The 23152-nt window shown below is 42.0% G+C and overlaps 1 protein-coding gene across 3 annotated transcripts in view; it reads right to left on the reverse strand.

The window, feature by feature from the left end:
• TSC22D1 (TSC22 domain family member 1) overlaps positions 1 to 23152 on the reverse strand; it is a 343824-nt gene that overhangs the window by 164501 nt on the left and 156171 nt on the right. The window contains exon 2 of one of the 3 annotated variants that reach the window (XM_053707985.1): positions 1 to 867. This exon is cut by the window's left edge and continues 73 nt beyond it. The exons of the other annotated variants lie outside the window; for them this stretch is intronic. Coding sequence (XP_053563960.1) covers positions 864 to 867 — 4 coding nt within the window. The 3' untranslated portion in view covers positions 1 to 863. The remainder of the gene's footprint in view (positions 868 to 23152) is intronic. 3 annotated transcript variants of the gene reach the window in all.

Below are 23152 nucleotides of genomic sequence, written 5' to 3' on the forward strand. Positions count from 1 at the left end.
CTACAATGTAGCCAATTTTAATCTGCAATGAACTAATATTAACTTTTTTCAATGTTTATTGCATAAATGATCATTAAAGGGATATAAAACCCCAAAAAAGTTTCCAAATTACTACGACTATCAAATTTGCTTCATTGACATGGTATTCTTTGTTAAAGAGATACCTAGGTACAAGTCTGGGGCAATGCATGGCAGGAATAGTGCTGCAATCTTCTGAGCTTGAAACCCAAATTTTTTATTTCATTATTCAGATGACAATTTTAAAAAACTTTCCAATTTATTTATATTATCTAATTTGATTCATCCTCTTTGCATCCTTTGTTGAACAGCAATACACTATTGAGAGCTAGGTTAAAGCCAATGACAAGAGGCATAAATGTGCAGCCACCAATCAGCAGCTTCTGAGCCAACCTGGTATACTTTTCAACAAATGATACAAAGAAAACAAAACAAAATAGATAAGATAAATTGGAAAGTTATTTAAAATTGCACGCCCAATATGAATCGTAAAAAAAAAAGGTTTCATGTCCCTTTAAGTCCCTGCTTTTCAACAAAAGATAAGCTACTAAGAGAATGGAAAAAAATATAATAAAGGTAACTTAGAACGTAGTTTAGGATTGTATGCTCTATCTGAATCATGAAAGAAAAGATTTTGTGGTTTCATATACCCTTAAATCTGTGTACGTAAAATTATTCATTTGAACTCTGTATAGCATTTTGGTAACATTTATAAATCACAGAAAATGTCACCCAGCTTTTTTTCTGTGGAGAACAATGAACTGTTTTACATTAAAATTACTGTTACTTGCCAAAAAGCATTAACATTTGACTACTAAAAAAAAAAAAAAAAAAAAAATTATGCCTTACCTAGCAGGGTCCAAAATGGCAATTTCAATTTGAATGAATAAATCCAGTCAGCAAGGAGAAAGATAGGTTTAAAATAAAAAGGAAAAAAGAGAAAAGAAAATAATTAGCATATAAAAAAAAAATACAAAACATCTAGTTACACATGTTTAATATTTTCCAGCCCAGATTTAACAAATATTTAATTCAGGAGCCAGGAAGTATTTTTCTTTATAGATATATTAAAAACTATTGGTGGAAAAAAACAGCAGCCTGAAGTAAAATTCTAGGAGGCAATAAGTTTATGGTTTTCAGGGATTTGTAATGCACAAATTTAAACTGCCAACAAAAACAAAATTTATGTATACCTGAAATAATTTTCTTTCGGAATGATGATAGTCCAAAGGGCTCCATAACATGTGGGATATAATTCTCGCCACTAGGATAAACCCAAAAACCCACACAAGAGCTTTAATCCCTCCAACCTCCCCGTCTGTTTAATGTTTAGCCGAGCAGAAAAACATAATTTATGCTTACCTGATAAATTTATTTCTCTTGTAGTGTGTTCAGTCCACGGGTCATCCATTACTTATGGGATATATTCTCCTTCCCAACAGGAAGTTGCAAGAGGATCACCCAAGCAGAGCTGCTATATAGCTCCTCCCCTCACATGTCATATCCAGTCATTCGACCGAAACAAGACGAGAAAGGAAAAACTATAGGGTGCAGTGGTGACTGGAGTTTTAATCAAAATTTATAACTGCCTCAAAAAAAGACAGGGCGGGCCGTGGACTGAACACACTACAAGAGAAATAAATTTATCAGGTAAGCATAAATTATGTTTTCTCTTGTTAAGTGTGTTCAGTCCACGGGTCATCCATTACTTATGGGATACCAATACCAAAGCTAAAGTACACGGATGATGGGAGGGACAAGGCAGGAACATTAAACAGAAGGAACCACTGCCTGTAGAACCTTTCTCCCAAAAACAGCCTCCGAAGAAGCAAAAGTGTAAAATTTGTAAAATTTTGAAAAGGTATGAAGTGAAGACCAAGTTGCAGCCTTGCAAATCTGTTCAACAGTGGCCTCATTCTTAAAGGCCCAGGTGGAAGCCACAGCTCTAGTGGAATGAGCTGTAATTCTTTCAGGAGGCTGCTGTCTAGCAGTCTCATAGGCTAAACGTATTATGCTACGAAGCCAAAAAGAGAGAGAGGTGGCCGAAGCCTTTTGACCTCTCTTCTGTCCAGAATAAACGACAAACAGAGAAGAAGTTTGCCGAAAATCTTTAGTTGCCTGTAAGTAGAACTTCAGGGCACGGACTACGTCCAGATTATGCAAAAGACGTTCCTTCTTTGAAGAAGGATTAGGACATAATGATGGAACAACAATCTCTTGATTGATATTCCTGTTAGAAACAACCTTAGGTAAAAACCCAGGTTTAGTACACAGAACTACCTTGTCTGAATGAAAAATCAGATAAGGAGAATAGCAATGTAAGGCAGATAACTCAGAGACTCTTCGAGCCGAGGAAATAGCCATCAAAAACAGAACTTTCCAAGATAAAAGCTTAATATCAATGGAATGAAGGGGTTCAAACGGAACACCCTGAAGAACTTTAAGAACCAAGTTCAAGCTCCACGGAGGAGCAACAGTTTTAAACACAGGCTTAATCCTAGCCAAAGCCTGACAAAAAGCCTGTCTGAGATGCAGGTGCGCAAATGGCACTATGTCCATTGTCGTGACCATTAAGCCGATTACTTCCATGCACTGAGCTACTGATGGGCTTGGAATGGAATGAAGGACACGGCAAGCATTTAGAATTTTTAATAACCTGGACTCCGTCAGGTAAATCTTCATCTCTACAGAATCTATAAGAGTCCCTAGAAAGGGAACCCTTGTGAGTGGTAACAGAGAACTCTTTTCCATGTTCACTTTCCACCCATGCGACCTCAGAAATGCTAGAACTATCTCTGTATGAGACTTTGCATTTTGAAAACTTGACGCTTGTATCAGAATGTCGTCTAGGTACGGAGCCACCGCTATGCCTCGCGGTCTTAGTACCGCCAGAAGCGAGCCCAGAACCTTTGTAAAAATTATCGGGGCCGTAGCTAACCCGAAGGGAAGAGCTACAAACTGGTAATGCCTGTCTAGAAAGGCAAACCTTAGGTACCGATAATGATCTTTGTGAATCGGTATGTGAAGGTAGGCATCCTTTAAGTCCACTGTGGTCATATACTGACCCTCTTGGATCATGGGTAGGATGGTTCGAATAGTTTCCATTTTGAACGATGGAACCCTTAGGAATTTGTTTAAGATCTTCAGGTCCAAGATTGGCCTGAAGGTTCCCTCTTTTTTGGGAACCACAAACAGATTTGAGTAAAAACCTTGCACTTGTTCCGTCCGCGTAACCGGGTGGATCACTCCCATTACTAAGAGGTCTTGTACACATCGTAGAAATGCCTCTTTATTAGGTTTGTTGATAACCTTGACAGATGAAATCTCCCTTGTGGAGGAGAAGTTTTGAAGTCCAGAAGGTATCCCTGAGATATGATCTCCAACGCCCAGGGATCCTGGACATCTCTTGCCCAAGCCTGGGCGAAGAGAGAAAGTCTGCCCCCCACTAGATCCGTTTCCGGATAGGGGGCCCTTTCTTCATGCTGTCTTAGGGGCAGAAGTAGGTTTTCTGGCCTGCTTGCCCTTTTGTTCCAGGACTGGTTGCCTTTCCAACCCTGTGTGTAACAAGTAGCAGTTCCTTCCTGTTTTGGAGCGGAGGAAGTTGATGCTGCTCCTGCCTTGAAGTTACGAAAGGCACGAAAATTAGACTGTTTGGCCTTTGATTTGGCCCTGTCCTGAGGAAGGGTGTGACCCTTACCTCCAGTAATGTCAGCAATAATTTCTTTCAAGCCGGGCCCGAATAAGGTTTGCCCTTTGAAAGGAATATTAAGCAATTTAGATTTAGAAGTTACATCTGCTGACCAGGATTTAAGCCATAGCGCTCTGCGCGCCTGGATGGCGAATCCGTAGTTCTTAGCCGTTAGTTTGGTTAAATGCACAACGGCATCCGAAACAAATGCATTAGCTAGCTTAAGGGCTTTAAGCTTGTTCATAATCTCATCCAATGGTGCTGTGCGAATAGCCTCTTCCAGAGACTCAAACCAAAATGCCGCTGCAGCAGTGACGGGCGCAATGCATGCAAGGGGCTGTAATATAAAACCTTGTTGAATAAACATTTTCTTAAAGGGCCACTGTAAGTAAATATTTTCTATGCCTGTTACTAACTAACTACCCCAAATACGCTTTTTATCAATAGCATTTCATTAACATATTTCTACCGTATATCAGAAATCTTGTCTGCAAATTTAATTGTTTTCCAAACCCACTCCTTGGGTATCCTTTGCTCTGTACCAATCCGTTTACAATACCTAGGTTTCAAAATGGCGCTTTAAACACAATTTCATTGGTTTAAGTATTTTGAACATACAGTGCTGAAAATAGTGGGCAGGATAACGTGACATCATCGGCGAATAAAAGATATAACTTTTAGAACGTTATGAAACTTCGTTTTGGAGAAAATATAGGTCAGTAGGTTTTAATTAATGTTTATTAACTTTAATATGTTAGTTGTTTGGCTTAAAAAATATAACAGAAAGTAATCCTTTAAGGTATCTAATTTTTTATCCATTGGATCTGAGAAAGCACAACTATCCTCCACCGGGATAGTGGTACGCTTGGCTAAAGTAGAAACTGCTCCCTCCACCTTAGGGACCGTCTGCCATAAGTCTCGTGTGGTGGCGTCTATTGGGAACATTTTTCTAAATATTGGAGGAGGGGAAAAGGGCACACCGGGTCTATCCCACTCCTTGCTAATAATTTCTGTAAGCCTTTTAGGTATAGGAAAAACGTCAGTACACACCGGTACCGCATAGTATTTATCCAGCCTACATAATTTCTCTGGGATTGCAACCGTGTCGCAATCATTCAGAGCCGCTAACACCTCCCCTAGCAATACACGGAGGTTCTCAAGCTTAAATTTAAAATTTGAAATTTCTGAATCCGGTCTCCCCGGATCAGATCCGTCACCCACAGAATGAAGCTCTCCGTCCTCATGTTCTGCAAATTGTGACGCAGTATCGGACATGGCTCTCGTGTCTTCGGCGCGCTCTGTCCTTAACCCAGAGCTATCGCGCTTGCCTCTTAACTCAGGCAAATTAGATAATACTTCTTTCATAACATTAGCCATATCATGCAAAGTGATTTGTAAGGGCCTTGATTTACTTGGCGCCACAATCTCACGCACCTCCTGAGCGGGAGGCGAAGGTACTGACACGTGAGGAGAGTTAGACGGCATAACTTCCCGTTGTCTGGTGATAATTTCTTTACCGGTAAAGACTGACTTTTATTTAAAGTAACATCAATACAATTGGTACACATATTTCTATTGGGCTCCACATTGGCTTTTAAACATAATGAACAAGTAGATTCATCTGTATCAGACATGTTTAAACAGACTAGCAATGAAGGCTACCAAGCTTGGAAAAAATCTTTCAATAAATTTACAAGCAATAGAAAAAACGCTGCAGCGCTTTTAAAAACACAAAAAAACTGTCACAATTGAAATAATGAACTAATTCAGTTATAGCCAACAATTTTAACAGTAAATGTATGAATTTAGCAGAGGATTGCACTCACTAGCAAACAGATGATTAACCCCTCAATACCCAAAAACGGATAATCAATTTAAGATTTAACGCTTTTATCACAGTCAAACACACTGTCACAGGTCTGCTGTGACTGATTACCTCCCTCAAAAAATGAATTTTGAAGACCCCTGAGCTCTCTGGAGACGTCCTGGATCAAGGAGGAAGAAGCAGGAAGACTGTGCTAGAATTTTAACTGCGCAACAAGGCGCTAAAAAAGGCCCCTCCCACTCATATTACAACAGTGGGAGACCTGTTTCTATGCAGAAAACATAATTTATGCTTACCTGATACATTCCTTTCTTCTGTAGTGTGATCAGTCCACGGGTCATCATTACTTCTGGGATATTACTCCTCCCCAACAGGAAGTGCAAGAGGATTCACCCAGCAGAGCTGCATATAGCTCCTCCCCCCTACGTCACTCCCAGTCATTCGACCAAGGACCAACGAGAAAGGAGAAGCCAAGGGTGAAGTGGTGACTGGAGTATAATTTAAAAAATATTTACCTGCCTTAAAAAACAGGGCGGGCCGTGGACTGATCACACTACAGAAGAAAGGAATTTATCAGGTAAGCATAAATTATGTTTTCTTCTGTTAAGTGTGATCAGTCCACGGGTCATCATTACTTCTGGGATACCAATACCAAAGCAAAAGTACACTGATGACGGGAGGGATAGGCAGGCTCTTTATACAGAAGGAACCACTGCCTGAAGAACCTTTCTCCCAAAAATAGCCTCCGAGGAAGCAAAAGTGTCAAATTTGTAAAATTTGGAAAAAGTATGAAGCGAAGACCAAGTTGCAGCCTTGCAAATATGTTCAACAGAGGCCTCATTCTTAAAGGCCCAAGTGGAAGCCACAGCTCTAGTAGAATGAGCTGTAATTCTTTCAGGAGGCTGCTGTCCAGCAGTCTCATAGGCTAAACGAATTATGCTACGAAGCCAGAAAGAAAGAGAGGTAGCAGAAGCCTTTTGACCTCTCCTCTGACCAGAGTAAACGACAAACAGGGAAGACGTTTGTCGAAATTCCTTAGTTGCCTGTAAGTAAAACTTTAGGGCACGAACTACATCCAGATTGTGCAGAAGACGTTCCTTCTTCGAAGAAGGATTTGGACACAAAGAAGGAACAACAATCTCTTGATTGATATTCCTGTTAGTGACTACCTTAGGTAAGAACCCAGGTTTAGTACGCAGAACTACCTTATCCGAATGAAAAATCAAATAAGGAGAATCACAATGTAAGGCTGATAACTCAGAGACTCTTCGAGCCGAGGAAATAGCCATTAAAAATAGAACTTTCCAAGATAACAACTTTATATCAATGGAATGAAGGGGTTCAAACGGAACGCCTTGTAAAACGTTAAGAACAAGGTTTAAACTCCATGGCGGAGCAACAGTTTTAAACACAGGCTTAATCATGGCCAAAGCCTGACAAAAAGCCTGAACGTCTGGAACTTCTGACAGACGTTTGTGCAACAGAATGGACAGAGCTGAGATCTGTCCCTTTAATGAACTAGCAGATAAACCCTTTTCTAAACCTTCTTGAAGAAAGGACAATATCCTAGGAATCCTAACCTTACTCCAAGAGTAACCTTTGGATTCGCACCAATATATGTATTTACGCCATATCTTATGGTAAATCCTTTTGGTAACAGGCTTCCTAGCCTGTATTAGGGTATCAATAACTGACTCAGAAAAACCACGTTTTGATAAAATCAAGCGTTCAATTTCCAAGCAGTCAGAAGTTAGATTTTGATGTTTGAAAGGACCCTGTATCAGAAGGTCCTGTTTCAGAGGTAGAGACCAAGGTGGACAGGATGACATGTCCACCAGGTCTGCATACCAAGTCCTGCGTGGCCATGCAGGTGCTATTAGAATAACTGATGCTCTCTCCTGTTTGATTCTGGCAATCAATCGAGGAAGCATCGGGAAGGGTGGAAACACGTAAGCCATCCTGAAGTCCCAAGGTGCTGTCAGGGCATCTATCAGGACTGCTCCTGGATCCCTGGATCTGGACCCGTAACGAGGAAGCTTGGCGTTCTGTTGAGACGCCATGAGATCTATCTCTGGTTTGCCCCACTGATGAAGTATTTGGGCAAAGACCTCCGGATGAAGTTCCCACTCCCCCGGATGAAAAGTCTGACGACTTAAGAAATCCGCCTCCCAGTTCTCCACTCCCGGGATGTGGATTGCTGACAGGTGGCAAGAGTGAGACTCTGCCCAGCGAATTATCTTTGTTACTTCCATCATTGCTAGGGAGCTTCTTGTCCCTCCCTGATGGTTGATGTAAGCTACAGTCGTGATGTTGTCCGACTGAAACCTGATGAACCCCCGAGTTGTCAACTGGGGCCAAGCCAGGAGGGCATTGAGAACTGCTCTCAATTCCAGAATGTTTATTGGTAGGAGACTCTCCTCCTGACTCCATTGTCCCTGAGCCTTCAGAGAATTCCAGACGGCACCCCAACCTAGAAGGCTGGCGTCTGTTGTTACAATTGTCCAGTCTGGCCTGCTGAATGGCATCCCCCTGGACAGATGTGGCCGAGAAAGCCACCATAGAAGAGAATTTCTGGTCTCTTGATCCAGATTCAGAGAAGGGGACAAGTCTGAGTAATCCCCATTCCACTGACTTAGCATGCACAGTTGCAGTGGTCTGAGGTGTAAGCGTGCAAAGGGTACTATGTCCATTGCCGCTACCATCAAGCCGATTACCTCCATGCATTGAGCCACTGACGGGTGTTGAATGGAATGAAGGGTGCGGCAAGCACTTTGAAGTCTTGTTAACCTGTCTTCTGTCAGGTAAATCTTAATTTCTACAGAATCTATCAGAGTCCCCAGGAAGGGAACTCTTGTGAGTGGAACGAGTGAACTTTTCTTTTCGTTCACCTTCCATCCATGTGACCTTAGAAATGCCAGTACTAACTCTGTATGAGACTTGGCAGTTTGAAAGCTTGAAGCTTGTATCAGAATGTCGTCTAGGTACGGAGCTACCGAGATTCCCCGTGGTCTTAGTACCGCCAGAAGAGCACCCAGAACCTTTGTGAAGATTCTTGGAGCTGTAGCCAATCCGAATGGAAGAGCTACAAACTGGTAATGCCTGTCTAGGAAGGCAAACCTTAGGTACCGGTAATGATCTTTGTGAATCGGTATGTGAAGGTAAGCATCCTTTAAATCCACTGTGGTCATGTACTGACCCTTTTGGATCATGGGTAAAATTGTCCGAATAGTCTCCATCTTGAACGATGGAACTCTTAGGAATTTGTTTAGGATTTTTAAGTCCAGGATTGGTCTGAAAGTTCCCTCTTTTTTGGGAACCACAAACAGATTTGAGTAAAACCCTTGTCCCTGTTCCGACCGTGGAACTGGATGGATTACTCCCATTAACAAAAGCTCTTGTACGCAGCGTAGAAACGCCTCTTTCTTTGTTTGGTTTGTTGACAACCTTGACAGATGAAATCTCTCTCTTGGAGGAGAGTATTTGAAGTCCAGAAGGTATCCCTGAGATATTATCTCTAGCGCCCAGGGATCCTGGACATCTCTTGCCCAAGCCTGGGCGAAGAGAGAAAGTCTGCCCCCCACTAGATCCGATCCCGGATCGGGGGCCCTCAATTCATGCTGTTTTAGGGGCAGCAGCAGGTTTCCTGGCCTGCTTGCCTTTGTTCCAAGACTGGTTAGGTCTCCAGCCTTGTCTGTAGCGAGCAACAGATCCTTCTTGTTTTGGAGCAGAGGAAGTTGATGCTGCTCCTGCTTTGAAATTCCGAAAGGAACGAAAATTAGACTGTCTGGCCTTAGGTTTGGCCCTGTCTTGAGGCAGGGCGTGGCCTTTACCTCCTGTAATGTCAGCGATAATTTCTTTCAAACCAGGCCCAAATAAGGTCTGCCCTTTAAAAGGTATATTAAGTAATTTAGACTTAGAAGTAACATCAGCTGACCAGGATTTTAGCCACAGTGCTCTGCGTGCCTGAATGGCGAATCCTGAATTCTTAGCCGTAAGTTTAGTTAAATGTACTACGGCCTCCGAAATGAATGAATTAGCTAGTTTAAGGACTCTAAGCTTGTCCGTAATGTCATCCAGAGTAGCTGAATTAATGGTCTCTTCCAGCGACTCAAACCAGAATGCCGCCGCAGCCGTGACCGGCGCAATGCATGCAAGGGGTTGCAATATAAAACCTTGTTGAACAAACATTTTCTTAAGGTAACCCTCTAACTTTTTATCCATTGGATCTGAAAAGGCACAGCTATCCTCCACCGGGATAGTGGTACGCTTAGCTAAAGTAGAAACTGCTCCCTCCACCTTAGGGACCGTCTGCCATAAGTCCCGTGTGGTGGCGTCTATTGGAAACATTTTTCTAAATATCGGAGGGGGTGAGAACGGCACACCGGGTCTATCCCACTCTTTAGTAATAATTTCAGTTAGTCTTTTAGGTATAGGAAAAACGTCGGTACTCGGTACCGCAAAATATTTATCCAACCTACACATTTTCTCTGGTATTGCAACTGTGTTACAATCATTCAGAGCCGCTAACACCTCCCCTAGTAATACACGGAGGTTCTCCAGCTTAAATTTAAAATTTGAAATATCTGAATCCAATCTGTTTGGATCAGAACCGTCAGCCGCAGACAGAAGCTCTCCGTCCTCATGTTCTGCAAGCTGTGACGCAGTATCTGACATGGCCCTAGTATAATCAGCGCACTCTGTTCTCACCCCAGAGTGATCACGCTTGCCTCTTAGTTCTGGTAATTTAGCCAAAACTTCAGTCATAACAGTAGCCATATCTTGTAATGTTATCTGTAATGGCCGCCCAGATGTACTGGGCGCCACAATATCGCGCACCTCCCGAGCGGGAGATGCAGGTACTGACACGTGAGGAGAGTTAGTCGGCATAACTCTCCCCTCGCTGTTTGGTGAAATTTGTTCAATTTGTACAGATTGACTTTTATTTAAAGTAGCATCAATACAGTTAGTACATAAATTTCTATTGGGCTCCACTTTGGCATTGGAACAAATAACACAGGTATCTTCCTCTGAATCAGACATGTTTAACACACTAGCAAATAAACTTGCAAATTGGAATACAATTCTAGTAAAATATTATGAAAAACGTACTGTGCCTATAAGAAGCACAGAAGATTTATGACAGTTGAAAATTAATAAACTGAAACAGTTATAGCATCAATCCTTGTAAACAACACAACTTTAGCAAAGGTTTGTTCCCATTAGCAAAGACAACTAACTCTGATAGCAGAAAAAAAAAAAAAAAAAAAAAAAAATTACAGAATAAACGTTTTTTTATCACAGTCAACTACAATCTCACAGCTCTGCTGTGAGAATTACCTCCCTCAAAACAAGTTTTGAAGACCCCTGAGTTCTGTAGAGATGAACCGGATCATGCAGGAAATACAAAGAGCTGCTGACTGAAATTTTTTGATGCGTAGTAAAAGCGCCAAAAAACGGCCCCTCCCCCTCACACACAACAGTGAGAGAGATCAGAAACTGTCAGAAATTAGATCAAGCAACTACCAAGTGGAAAAATAGTGCCCAAATATTTATTCACTCAGTACCTCAGAAAATGAAAACGATTTTACATTCCAGCAAAAACGTTTAACATAAATTAAGAGTTATTAAAAAGCCTGTTGCTAGTCCCTGCAAAATAGGCTAAAGTTTTATGTACACAGTGTAATTCCAGTGAAGTACCATTCCCCAGAATACTGAAGTGTAAAATATACATACATGACATTATATCGGTATGGCAGGATTTTCTCATCAATTCCATTGTCAGAAAATAAAAGCTGCTACATACCTCTTTGCAGATTAATCTGCCCGCTGTCCCCTGATCTGAAGTTTACCTCTCCTCAGATGGCCGAGAAACAGCAATATGATCTTAACTACTCCGGCTAAAATCATAGTAAAAACTCTGGTAGATTCTTCTTCAAACTCTGCCAGAGAGGTAATAACACACTCCGGTGCTATTATAAAATAATAAACTTTTGATTGAAGATATAAAACTAAGTATAATCACCATAGTCCTCTCACACATCCTATCTAGTCGTTGGGTGCAAGAGAATGACTGGGAGTGACGTAGGGGGGAGGAGCTATATGCAGCTCTGCTGGGTGAATCCTCTTGCACTTCCTGTTGGGGAGGAGTAATATCCCAGAAGTAATGATGACCCGTGGACTGATCACACTTAACAGAAGAAATATACATTAGCCATATGGAAAAAAATCATGCCCAAAAAGATTTATCACCAAAGTACCTCACAAAACGAATAACATGCCAGTAAACGTTTTAAAACAACTTTCCAGTGTTATGCAAAGTTATCACTAAGCCTGCTACCAGTCGCTTCTACTGCAGTTAAGGCTCATACATTTATTTCAGTATTAACAGTATTTTCTCAAATTCTAGTCCCTAGAAAATAACTCAACTGCGCATACATTTATCAGCCTGATACCAGTCGCTACTACTGCATTAAAGGCTGTACTTACATCATATGGGTAACAGCAGTGTTTTCTTAGTCAATTCCATTCCTAGAAAATATTTTACTGCACATATCTCATTTGCGGGGGACCCCGCCTGCTATTCCCTTTTCTGAAGTTACCCCACTCCTCAGAATGTGCGAGAACAGCCAGTGGATCTTAGTTACGTCTGCTAAGATCATAGAAAACGCAGGCAGATTCTTCTTCTAAATACTGCCTGAGAGAAAAAACAGCACACTCCGGTGCCATTTTAAAATAATAAACTTTTGATTGAAGAATAATTAGGTAAAAAACTCCTATCTCCTCTCGCGACCTCCTCCTTTGTTGAGACTTGCAAGAGAATGACTGGGTATGACATGTGAGGGGAGGAGCTATATAGCAGCTCTGCTTGGGTGATCCTCTTGCAACTTCCTGTTGGGAAGGAGAATATATCCCATAAGTAATGGATGACCCGTGGACTGAACACACTTAACAAGAGAAAAAGGTAACAGATAGGTAGGAAAGACAAAAGCAGAGTCTATAGAAGTGCAAATTAGAACGGTCGTCTGAAAAATTTAAATCGGCAGGACCTATGGACAATTATCATCCCAAAAGAAAATAATTTGTCATCAGGTAAGCATAAATTTTGTTTACTTTTGTATGATGATGATGATAGTCCATAGGGCTCCATAAAAAGTGGGATTAATACCCAAGCATATAGTACATGTTAAGGAATGACTGGTACACTTTTTATTGCAGTTCCTATTTGTCAGACACTGCGGCTTGAAGGACTTTCTTGTCAAAAGCTGCTTGCGAAGAAGCAAAAATATGAAACTGGTAAAAATTTGAAAAGTTATGTCGCAGCTTTGCAAATCTACTCCAAAACATAAATTATGCTTACCTGATCATTCTCTTTTCTTCAGATGGAAAGAGTCCACAGCTGCATTCATTACTTTTGGAAATAAGAACCTGGCCACCAGGAGGAGGCACAGACACCCCAGCCAAAGGCTTAAAGGGACATAAAACCCACATTTTTTCTTTCATGATTTAAATAGAAAATAACATTTTAAACAATTTTCTAATTTACTTCTATTATCAAATTTTCTTATTATACTTTGTGGAAAAGCAGAAATGTAAGCTCAAGGGTGTGCACGTGTCTGCAGCACTATATAGCAGCAGTTTTGCAACAATGTTATACACTGTACATTAGCAGGAGCACTAGATGGCAGCATTATTTCCTGTTGTGTAGTGCTTCAGGCATGTGCACGCTACCTACCTAGGTATCTCTTCAACAAAGAATAACATGAAAATGAAAAAAAATGATAATATAAGTAAATTGGAAACTTTTTAAAAATTGTATTCTCTATCTGAATCATGAAAGAAAAAATTTGGGTTTAATGTCCCTTTAAATACTCCTCCCAATTCCCTCATCCCCCAGTCATTCTGCCGAGGAACAAGGAACAGTAGAAGAAATATCAGGGTGAAAAGGTGCCAGAAGAATAAAAATACAGACGCCCCACATAAAAAATACAGGTGGGGAGCTGTGGACTCTTTCCATCTGAAGAAAAGAAAATTATCAGGTAAGCATAATTTATGTTTTTCTTCATAAATGGAAAGAGCCCACAGCTGCATTCATTACTTTTGGGAAAACAATACCCAAGCTATAGAGGACACAATGCCAAGACGGGAGGGTACAGGAGGCAGCCCCCATTCTGAGGGCACCAGGCTTGAAACCACTACCCAACAAAACCCCGCTTCGTCCGAAGCCGAGAACATTGAAAAGAAAAAGCCCCAAGGACACTGACCGGCAGATAGTCCGGAAGCCTAGCTAGAGACCGTAAAATCAGACTCAATTGAGCGAACAGTCCTCCAGGAGACACCGTCGCCCAGCGGTCGGCCTCCAACCACACACCCCTTACTAGCGAAAGGAACACCAGCCCAAAAACTCCCAAAGGGACAGGGCAAGAAAAGTCAAAGGAAATCGAAAGGACACCACAAAATTCCATAAAAGGAAGACCTCCAGAACGAGCCCAGCTCGTAAAGACCCAAATAGGTCCAAAACAAAAAAGGGGAGGCAACGCCCAGACCAACATAACACAAGGTCTAGGACTGGGCATCCGAACAGCGATTTTTACTCTCAACTTCGAGTGGAAGCACCGAAACAACAACTGAAGACCTATCTTCAAGTCGTCAGCGCTTAGAATACTGAAGTATTCAACACAAATACGTGTAGCTGACCCAGACAGGGTAAACACCCGAGTCAAGAACATGCAGCCGTCATCAGGACGACCCAAAGAGAGATACTCACTAAGAAGTAAAATGCTGCTAAACAAGATATCGGATTGTAAAAACTCCAAGACAGAGGGCACCCTCTTGGCAATCCCAGACACTAGACCGACACATAGGTCCCAAAAGGGGAGAAGTATAGAACCTCAAATAGGCCTATTACACCATCGAGGAACAACAATCTCAGGACCTACTCCCAGCCGGGCCAGCCCAAGCATCAGTAGGGCAGAAAACCTAGGAACAGAAGAACTCCGACACCCGCTCACAAAAGAGCGGAAAAAAATGGCTTCAGCCATTCCAGAGAGCTTGGGAACCCCCCTGAGACTCCATAAAGACAGTCGACAAGGCCAAAGACCCAGAAGAGTCTAACAAAGTCCCATCTTGACGCGGAGCCAGCAAGACTCCAGATAGAACAGAACAACCCAGAGAGCATGCCTCTCTCCAAATAGGTTAAACCCTCTGTTCCATCCCCTGAATCTAGGAAAAGTCCAAAACAACAAGCCCCCCGCCCCAAGAAAAAGTGGGCCATTAGAGACAGAGAACCTGCCCACGAGACACAAGGCTACAGGCTGAATAAGAGAGTACTCTCCAATGCCGAAGAACCTGGAAGGAATCCCCTGAAAACTGAGAGCACAGAACGGTGCATTAGCTGCAGCGGTTACCCTATAGCCCCTCGCATGCAGAACCCGCGAAGTCCTCAGGTTACTTCAGCAAACCATCCAAGGGAAACCGTTCATTGAGCATAGGCAAAGCCAATGAGTAGCGGCACTCAGGAAATCTGGCCAACCGTGACCAGATCTACTAGCCAGACCAAAGGTCATAGCCCAAATCCCCGGAACAGGAGAACCCCAAACCCGCCCTGATCCTGAAATAACCGGTAACAACACGCAACGGGATCCACAAGGGAAAACTCTGAGCAAAAGCCTCAGCAACAGGAAGAACCAAACCAATGACAGTTTCGAGCCCCCAATTGTTTAAAACAAACAATATCCCTGAAATTTAAACACCCCGTCTGACATAGAAAACAGACCCACAGGGAGATATTAATGTAATATCCAGGAGAACCCGGAGAACGAGAACACCTCGCAAGTACCGACCCAAGGAAGAGACCACTGCATGCCGAAGTCCAACGCTCCAAAGGCGCTAAGGCATCTCGAACCAAAACCCTAGAGCCCATAGGTGTTCGACTGCCACAAGACGTCCAAAGCAAGGGAATACAACGAGGACAAGGTCACTCAATCAAAAGCCAGTCTCCACCTCACAATACGAGACAGAGGAGTACCTGAAACCAAGGATGCGGAGCATCCCTAGATCCGGGAAAAATCCTAAGCAGAGTCCAAAAAGAACTCTCTCGAAGGGAAATTCAGGTCCCTAAAGTAGACCCAACTCACATGGAGAAACTGACAAAATCCAAAGGGTCTCAAGAAGAGAGCAACCCAGGGCCCCATAAGGAGACCTAACTCACATGGGGAAGTCCAAAGGTCTCACTGACAAGAGAACCACGGAATGAACACGTCAATTCCTAGAGCCTCCGAAAGGCCAAACTGCCTTAAACCAGCAGTAAGGAGGTGCTACACCCCCAATCCTCTCACGTAAGGAAGAATACTCTAGGTCCCTAGAGAATCAGAAGCAAAAGGAGTGACAGAGCGGAACGCCACTGACCCAGTCAACAAGCTTGAAGGCTCAATAAGGACTGAAACAATCCTTCCAGCCTCACGGACCCACGAGTGCTCGTTAGAATGCTTAGCTGAAACTTGCAAAATAAAAACAAGAAACACAAATAATAAAGTAAGCACTCAGCGCCTCGACCGGACCAGCCAGGCAGAACAGGCGCCACGTGTCTGAACAGACCCCGAGACAGAAGATCTGAACCCAAGCAGGACCAGCCTGCAACAGGGCCATAACTGTCAAGCTGCCTAAATCCTCTCTCAGAGGGAAAGAGAATAACAGACAAAACATAGGACTAACATCTCCCTTAACAACTTCCGCAGAAGTAAACAGCGAGAATCGATCCCAGAGATAGTTCCCGAAGGAAACCTATAATCAAAATAAAAGTCATCCTAACCGGATAAAAGAAAATATAAGGCAGCCCGTAGTTAAAAGCCTAAGAAGAAACAGGCATATCCGCAGGACCAGCCAAACAGAACCCTGATCTTCCAACAAAAACTGGGAAGGATCTCAACAACCAACAATCAGGAGATTACGCCATCCCCACATGTCTATTGAGGTGAACCATTCGAAGCAGAATACTGCGGATTCCCGTATCCGTTAAGGATAGAATCCTCGAATAACTCAAAAACGCGTCTGAGCAAAATGTGAAGGCGCGCTATTCTGTAACGAAAGGCACAACACTCAGGGACAGCTACACCCGCAGGGAACTGTATAGGGCCACCCAAGGCCGGGAGACACGGGACAATCGGGCACGAGCACAAACGCAAATAAACGTCTGGGCTTTGCAGAGGCATAAATGCCAAAAATATGTGAAAGCAAAAACGAGTTGCAACCTCCAGAAGGAACAAGCCGCCCTGAAAGGAGGGATAAACATAATCTGGGTTACCCGCATGCGTAGTAGTAGTAGGGAGCGGTAGGGAACTCACCTCTCGGAGGACAGAACCCCCAGAGGCGGATGGCTCAGCAGACCGTTGATTCCCCGAGCCATAGGAACAAGGCGCTCTAATATGACATAACGAACATAACTGGTTGACCTGTGCCAACATGGCCAATTCGCATTCTTCACAAGTCGAAGAATCTGAGTCTGAAATTTGAACAGTCTCAGCATCAGAATCCTCCATAACTAGATAGAGAATATAAAAATATGGACTAAAGAGAATTCTAAACGGCACCTGACACCCACAATGGCTGGGGCACTCACCACCTCCTAGGAACCAGACACTAGCAAATCAGAATTCTTCAGTTGCCACACGTTCAGTCACAAGGTGAATCGTATAGTCCAAAAAAGCCACGCCCAACCATAATGTTGCGTCAATTGCCAAGGCCCTTATGTTCTAAGCCGAGAGCCCAGTTAACACTACACATAAGCAGATTGAATCACCTAAACATGTTTTTAAAAAAAAAAAAAAAAACTGTTCAATAATGCCCCTCGGGAGATATTAACCCTTGATTCCAAGATACCAAATGAGCCTCACTGAGGCCCTATATTATATACTTAAGTCTCGCAAGATGGTACCTTACGGGAAGCAAATTTACAGTTACAGTACATTCTGATGAAGTAAAATTAAATGATCTTACTGGAATCTACGCAGTGAAAAACGAACACGGCCCTTCAAGTGTGACAAATAGTAGCAGCCCCTCCGCCATGGACTTGAGAGAAGAAAGCAGGCAGTTAGACAACACCACTTGCTTGTGGAGCTGTTAATATGAGTCGGCATGGTTTCGCAGAAAGACTCTCCCTGCATCTATGGACTCTAACTTTCATCCAGGCCTTAACTGAGAGAATGATAGGATTACTTAAAACTCCCGTCCCATATTTTAGAGTACTACCCTCCATAAGAGACAAAACTTCTGACACTTCTCTGCCAACCTCCTGGGATGAAAGGCAAAGAATGACTGGGGGATGAGGGGAGTGGGAGTATTTAAGCCTTTGGCTGGGGTAACAAGTAAACTGCAACAGAGGAAAGGGAGACAGCGCACCTCAGACTCAAGGTAATAATTTATTTGATAGGAAAAGACACACACACTAGTAATGCAACTTACTAGAAGGTAGATAAAAGCAAGCCTCAAATTCATTTTTTATGCGATATTATGATGAATTTGGTTTTTCCTTTTTTTTTCTTGAATTTGTTTGCTGAACATTTTTTGATGAATTTTTGGATGATTTGGTATTGTGTGTATTTCGCTTATTCACCGATTCTGCTTACTGTATGGTTTTCTTAAACAATTAATTTTTATGAAATACATCCGTTGCTAATATGCATTTTTAATATACATTTTTAATGTGCTTTTAATGTGTTTTAAAAAAAAAAAAAATTCAGTTTGTATGTGAAAAACGTTCTTTATAAATGTATAGGAGTTTATATCTTTTTAATTACCATCGGTGTGGAACCTTCATTCACCAATTGGGATCAGAGACCACAGATATTTAAGGACATGAACAATGATGACCCATCACTCTTGAGAAAGCCGGGCTGTCCCCGGCATAACGCGTTGAGCTTTTTGGTCATCTTGTGGAATCCGGAGTACCAGCTGGAAGGACGTTCAGTGACGTGTCCTGTCAATCACGCTTTGGAAACAACAGCCGGGAACTTTTGAATACTTTGAACGTAGGCGGTCCCTTCAGATTTGACGGACGCTGCTACGTTGTTATTGTGGACTCCACCATTTTCCTGTTTTGAGGCTTGCTTTTATCTACCTTCTAGTAAGTTGCATTACTAGTGTGTGTCTTTTCCTATCAAATAAATTATTACCTTGAGTCGGAGGTGCACTGTCTCCCTTTCCTCTGTTGCAGTTTACTTGTTACCCCATCGGTGGATAAGGAACCCATCGTTTGTTGTATAGCTGCACTCCGCTGAATCCATCTGCTCACCCCTCGATTGAACAAGATTGCTGTGTGGGCACACTCCATTTTTTTTACCATACTTCAGGATACACGTTGTCCGGTAATGTAGCCCAGCTCTCTTTTATGCATATCTTTGGCTGGGGTGTTTTTGCCTCCTCCTGGTGGCCAGGTTCTTATTTCCCAAAAATAATGAATGCAGCTGTGGACTCTTTCCATGAAGAAAGTATGCATCATTTTTGAAAGCCCAGGAAGTAGCAACTGATCTTCTAGAATGAGCTGTGATAGCTTAGGGGGCGACTTTCCCGCCACCAAGCAAGCATTGTGAATCACCTGTTTGAGCCAAGAGGCCAAGACTACAGCAGTAACCTTCTGAAGTCCCATAGGGAAATACTGTGCACATAACAGGGTATTGCTATGTCCCTGTATCACAAAGAGTGCTTGAAATCTCTTCTTTCTGAATATGTCATGGGGATAAAGGGTTTCAAGTTGATCTGAACTCCCATATAATAATCCATAGTTAAAGGGTTATAATACTCATATGCTAAATCACTTGAAACTGATGCAGTATAACTGTAAAAAGCTGACAGGAAAATATCACCTGAGCATCTCTATGTAAAAAAGGAAGATATTTTACCTCACAATTTCCTCAGCTCAGCAGAGTAAGTAATGTGTAAAAAGTTACTCAGCTGCAGGTAAAAAAAAAAGAAAAGAAAAAAAGAAGAAATGAACAGCAGCCAATCAGCATCAACAGTGCTGAGGTCATGAACTCTTTTACTGTGATCTCATGAGATTTGACTTAAAGGGACAGTATACACTCATTTTCATATAACTGCATGTAATAGACACTACTATAAAGAATAAGATGCACAGATACTGATATAAAAATCCAGTATAAAACTGTTTAAAAACTTACTTAGAAGCTGTCAGTTTGGCTCTGTTGAAAAGGCAGCTGCAAAGCCCACTGCAAGTGGCAAATAAGACACTCCCCCCCTCCCCCTTCTTTTGCATATGAAAAGACCCTTTAAACAAACAGGAGCAAGCTGGAGAAGGTAGCTGACAGTATTCACATAAAACTTTGGGGCTTGGTTAGGAGTCTGAAAATCAGAGCAATGTTATTTAAAAATAAGCAAAACTATACATTTATTTAAAAAAAAAAACTTTATGGGCTATATAAATAGATCATCTACAAAACATTTATGCAAAGAAAAAATGAGTGTATAATGTCCCTTTAACACTCATGCAATTTCATTGCAAAGTTCCTTACACTGAATAGGGAAATAAGATGAGTGCACGAATGCTCGCTCCTTCAGCTGTTCCGGGACAGACATACTGATTTGCTGCTTAGAAGTCCTTTACAATGGGATGTGGCTACTGAGAAACTTTTGAGGTAAAATAACTTTCTTTTTTACATAGAGATGTTCAGGCGATATTTTCTAGTCAGCTTTTTAGAGCTATGCTGCATCACTTTCAAGTGTTTAAACATTTGGGTATTATGGCCCTTTAAGTAGCTGGAACACCTATTTTGTCAAACTACTCCTGAGAGGTCGAGAACAAAAACTGAGGAGAGAGGGGAGGTGGGAGGGATTAAAGCTTGTGTGTAAATTCTTGGTCTCCTCCTATTGGTGGGAAATTTTCTCACGTTATGTAACTATGGACTATCATCATACGAAAGAAATGTTCTAAATTCAAGTTAGTACATAAAATTTAAAATTAATGGTTCAGAAAGAGCATGGCATTTTAAGAGACTTTTCAAATGTACTTATATTATCAAATTTACCAAGTCCTCTTGGTATCCTTTGTTGACAAGCATACCTAAGAATGGCTCAGGAACTGCAGTGCACTAGGATAGCTCCACATATATGTCTCTTGTTATTGTCTCACCAAATGTATTTAGCTAGCTCACAGCAGGTAAAATACTTAAAGGGACATGCAACCCAATTTTTTTCTTTTATGATTCAGATAGAGAATACAATTTTAAACAACTTTCCAGTTTACTTCTATTATCTAATTTGTTTCATTCTCTTGGTATAATTTGTTGAAGGAGCAGCAATGCCCTAATGGTTTCTAACTGAACTCATGGGTGAGCCAATCACAATTGAGATATATATATATATATATATATGCAGCCACCAATTAACAGCTAGAACCTAGGTTATCTGCTACTCCTGAGCTTGCCTAGATAAAGCTTTCAGCAAAGGATAACAAGAGAAGGAAGCAAATTAAATAATAGAAGTAAACTGGAAAGTTGTTTAAAATTGTATTCTCTATCTGAATCATGAAATAAATGTTTTGGGTTTCATGTCCCTTAAAAGGGACATGAAACCCAATTTTTTTCATGATTCTGATAGAGCATGCAATTTTAAATTACTTTCAAATGTATTTCTATTATCTAATTTGTTTTGTTTTCTTTGTATCCTTTGTTGAAAAACATACCTACGTAGACTCAGAAGCTGGTGAATGCTCAAAATTGTCTCTTGTAATTGGCTTTCAGCTAGCTCCCAGTAGTGCATTACTGCACATTCAGCAAAGGATACCAATAGAAAGAAGCAAATTAGATAATAGATGTATATTGCAAAGTTGTTTAAAATTGTATGCTCTACCTAAATCATGAAATAAAAAAAAAAAAAAACACATAAATTATGCTTACCAGATAATTTCCTTTCCTTCTGTATGAGGAGAGTCCACGGCTTCATTCATTACTTGTGGGAATACAGAACCTGGCCACCAGCATGAGGCAAAAACACCCCAGCCAAAGGCTTAAATACCTCCCCCACTTCCTTCATATCCCAGTCATTCTGCCAAGGGAACAAGGAACAGTAGGAAAAATAATAGGGTACATAAGGTGCAATAAGAATAACAAATTTAGGTCCGCCCAACGGAGAAAAACGGGCGGGGGCCGTGGACTCTCCTCATACAGAAGGAAAGGAAATTATCTGGTAAGCATAATTTATGTTTTCCTTCTTAATATGAGGAGAGCCCATGGCTTCATTCATTACTTGTGGGAAACATATACCCAAGCTCTAGAGGACACTGAAAACAGGAGCGTAAAAGAGGCGGACCCTATTCTAAGGGCACCACAGCCTGAAATACCTTTCTCCCAATAGCTGCTTCAGCCGAAGAAAAAAACGTCAAATTTGTAAAATTTTGAAAAGGTATGTAAGGAGGACCAGGAAGCCGCCCTACAAATGTGCTCCATAGAGGCCTCATTTGTGAAGGCCCAATATAAAGCTACAGCTCTAGTTGAATGAGCCATAATCCTCTGAGGAGGCTTATGTCCCACTGTCTCATAAGATAAGGAAGTGGAAGAGGCCTTCTGTCCCCTACGCTTCCCAGAAAAGAAAACTAACAGGGACGAAGTCTGTCTAAAATCCTTCATAGCTTGAAGATATAATTTCAAAGCCCAAACAACATCTTAATTATGAAGTAACCATTCCTTTGAAGAGGAAGGATTGGGACACAAGGAAGGAACCACAATCTCCTGATTGATGTTGCGATCAGAAACGACCTTAGGAAGAAAACCCAACCCAGTATGAAGAACAGCCTTATCAGCATGAAAAACTAGGTAAGGAGGCTCACATTGTAAGGATGCTATTTCCGAGACTCTGAGTGCCAAAGCAGGAGCCAGTAGAAAAAGAACCTTCCAAGACAGTAATTTAATGTCAACCGAATGCATAGGCTCAAACGGAGTCCTTTGCAAAACTTTAAGAACTAGATTTAAGCTCCAATGAGGAGCGGTAGGTCTAAAGACAGGCCTGATTCTAGACAGAGCCTGAACAAAAGACTGCACATCAGGAAGCTCAGCGAGCCTTGTGTAATAGCACAGATAGAGACGAAATCTGTCACTTTAAGGAACTATCAGCAAGGCCCTTCTCCAAACCATCCTGGAGAAAGGAAAGAATCCTGGAACCCTTGACCCTATGCCAGGGGAATCCACGCTCTTCACACCAGAATAAGTAGGTCCTCCACACCTTATGATAGATGCAACGGGTGACCGGCTATCTAGCTTGAATGAGAGTATCAATCACTCTCTCAGAAAAACCTCTTTTGGCTAGGACTAAGCGTTCAATCTCCACGCAGACAGCCTCAGAGAATCTATATTCTGATGAACAAAAGGACCCTGTTCCAGCAGATCTCTGCAACAAGGTAACCTCCATGGAGGAGATGAGGACATCCCCACCAGTTCAGCGAACCACATCCTTCGCGGCCACGATGGAGCAATCAGAACAGCCTAAGCTTGCTCCCGCTTGATGCCGGCCACTACACGAGGGAGAAGTGGTAACGGTGGAAAAATGTAAACTAGTCTGAACCTCCAAGGCACTGCTAATGCATCTATCAGCTTTGCCCGAGGATCCCTGGACCTCGA

This window comes from Bombina bombina, chromosome 3 (assembly GCF_027579735.1).
Source record: "Bombina bombina isolate aBomBom1 chromosome 3, aBomBom1.pri, whole genome shotgun sequence".
Taxonomy (NCBI): Eukaryota; Metazoa; Chordata; class Amphibia; order Anura; family Bombinatoridae; genus Bombina; species Bombina bombina.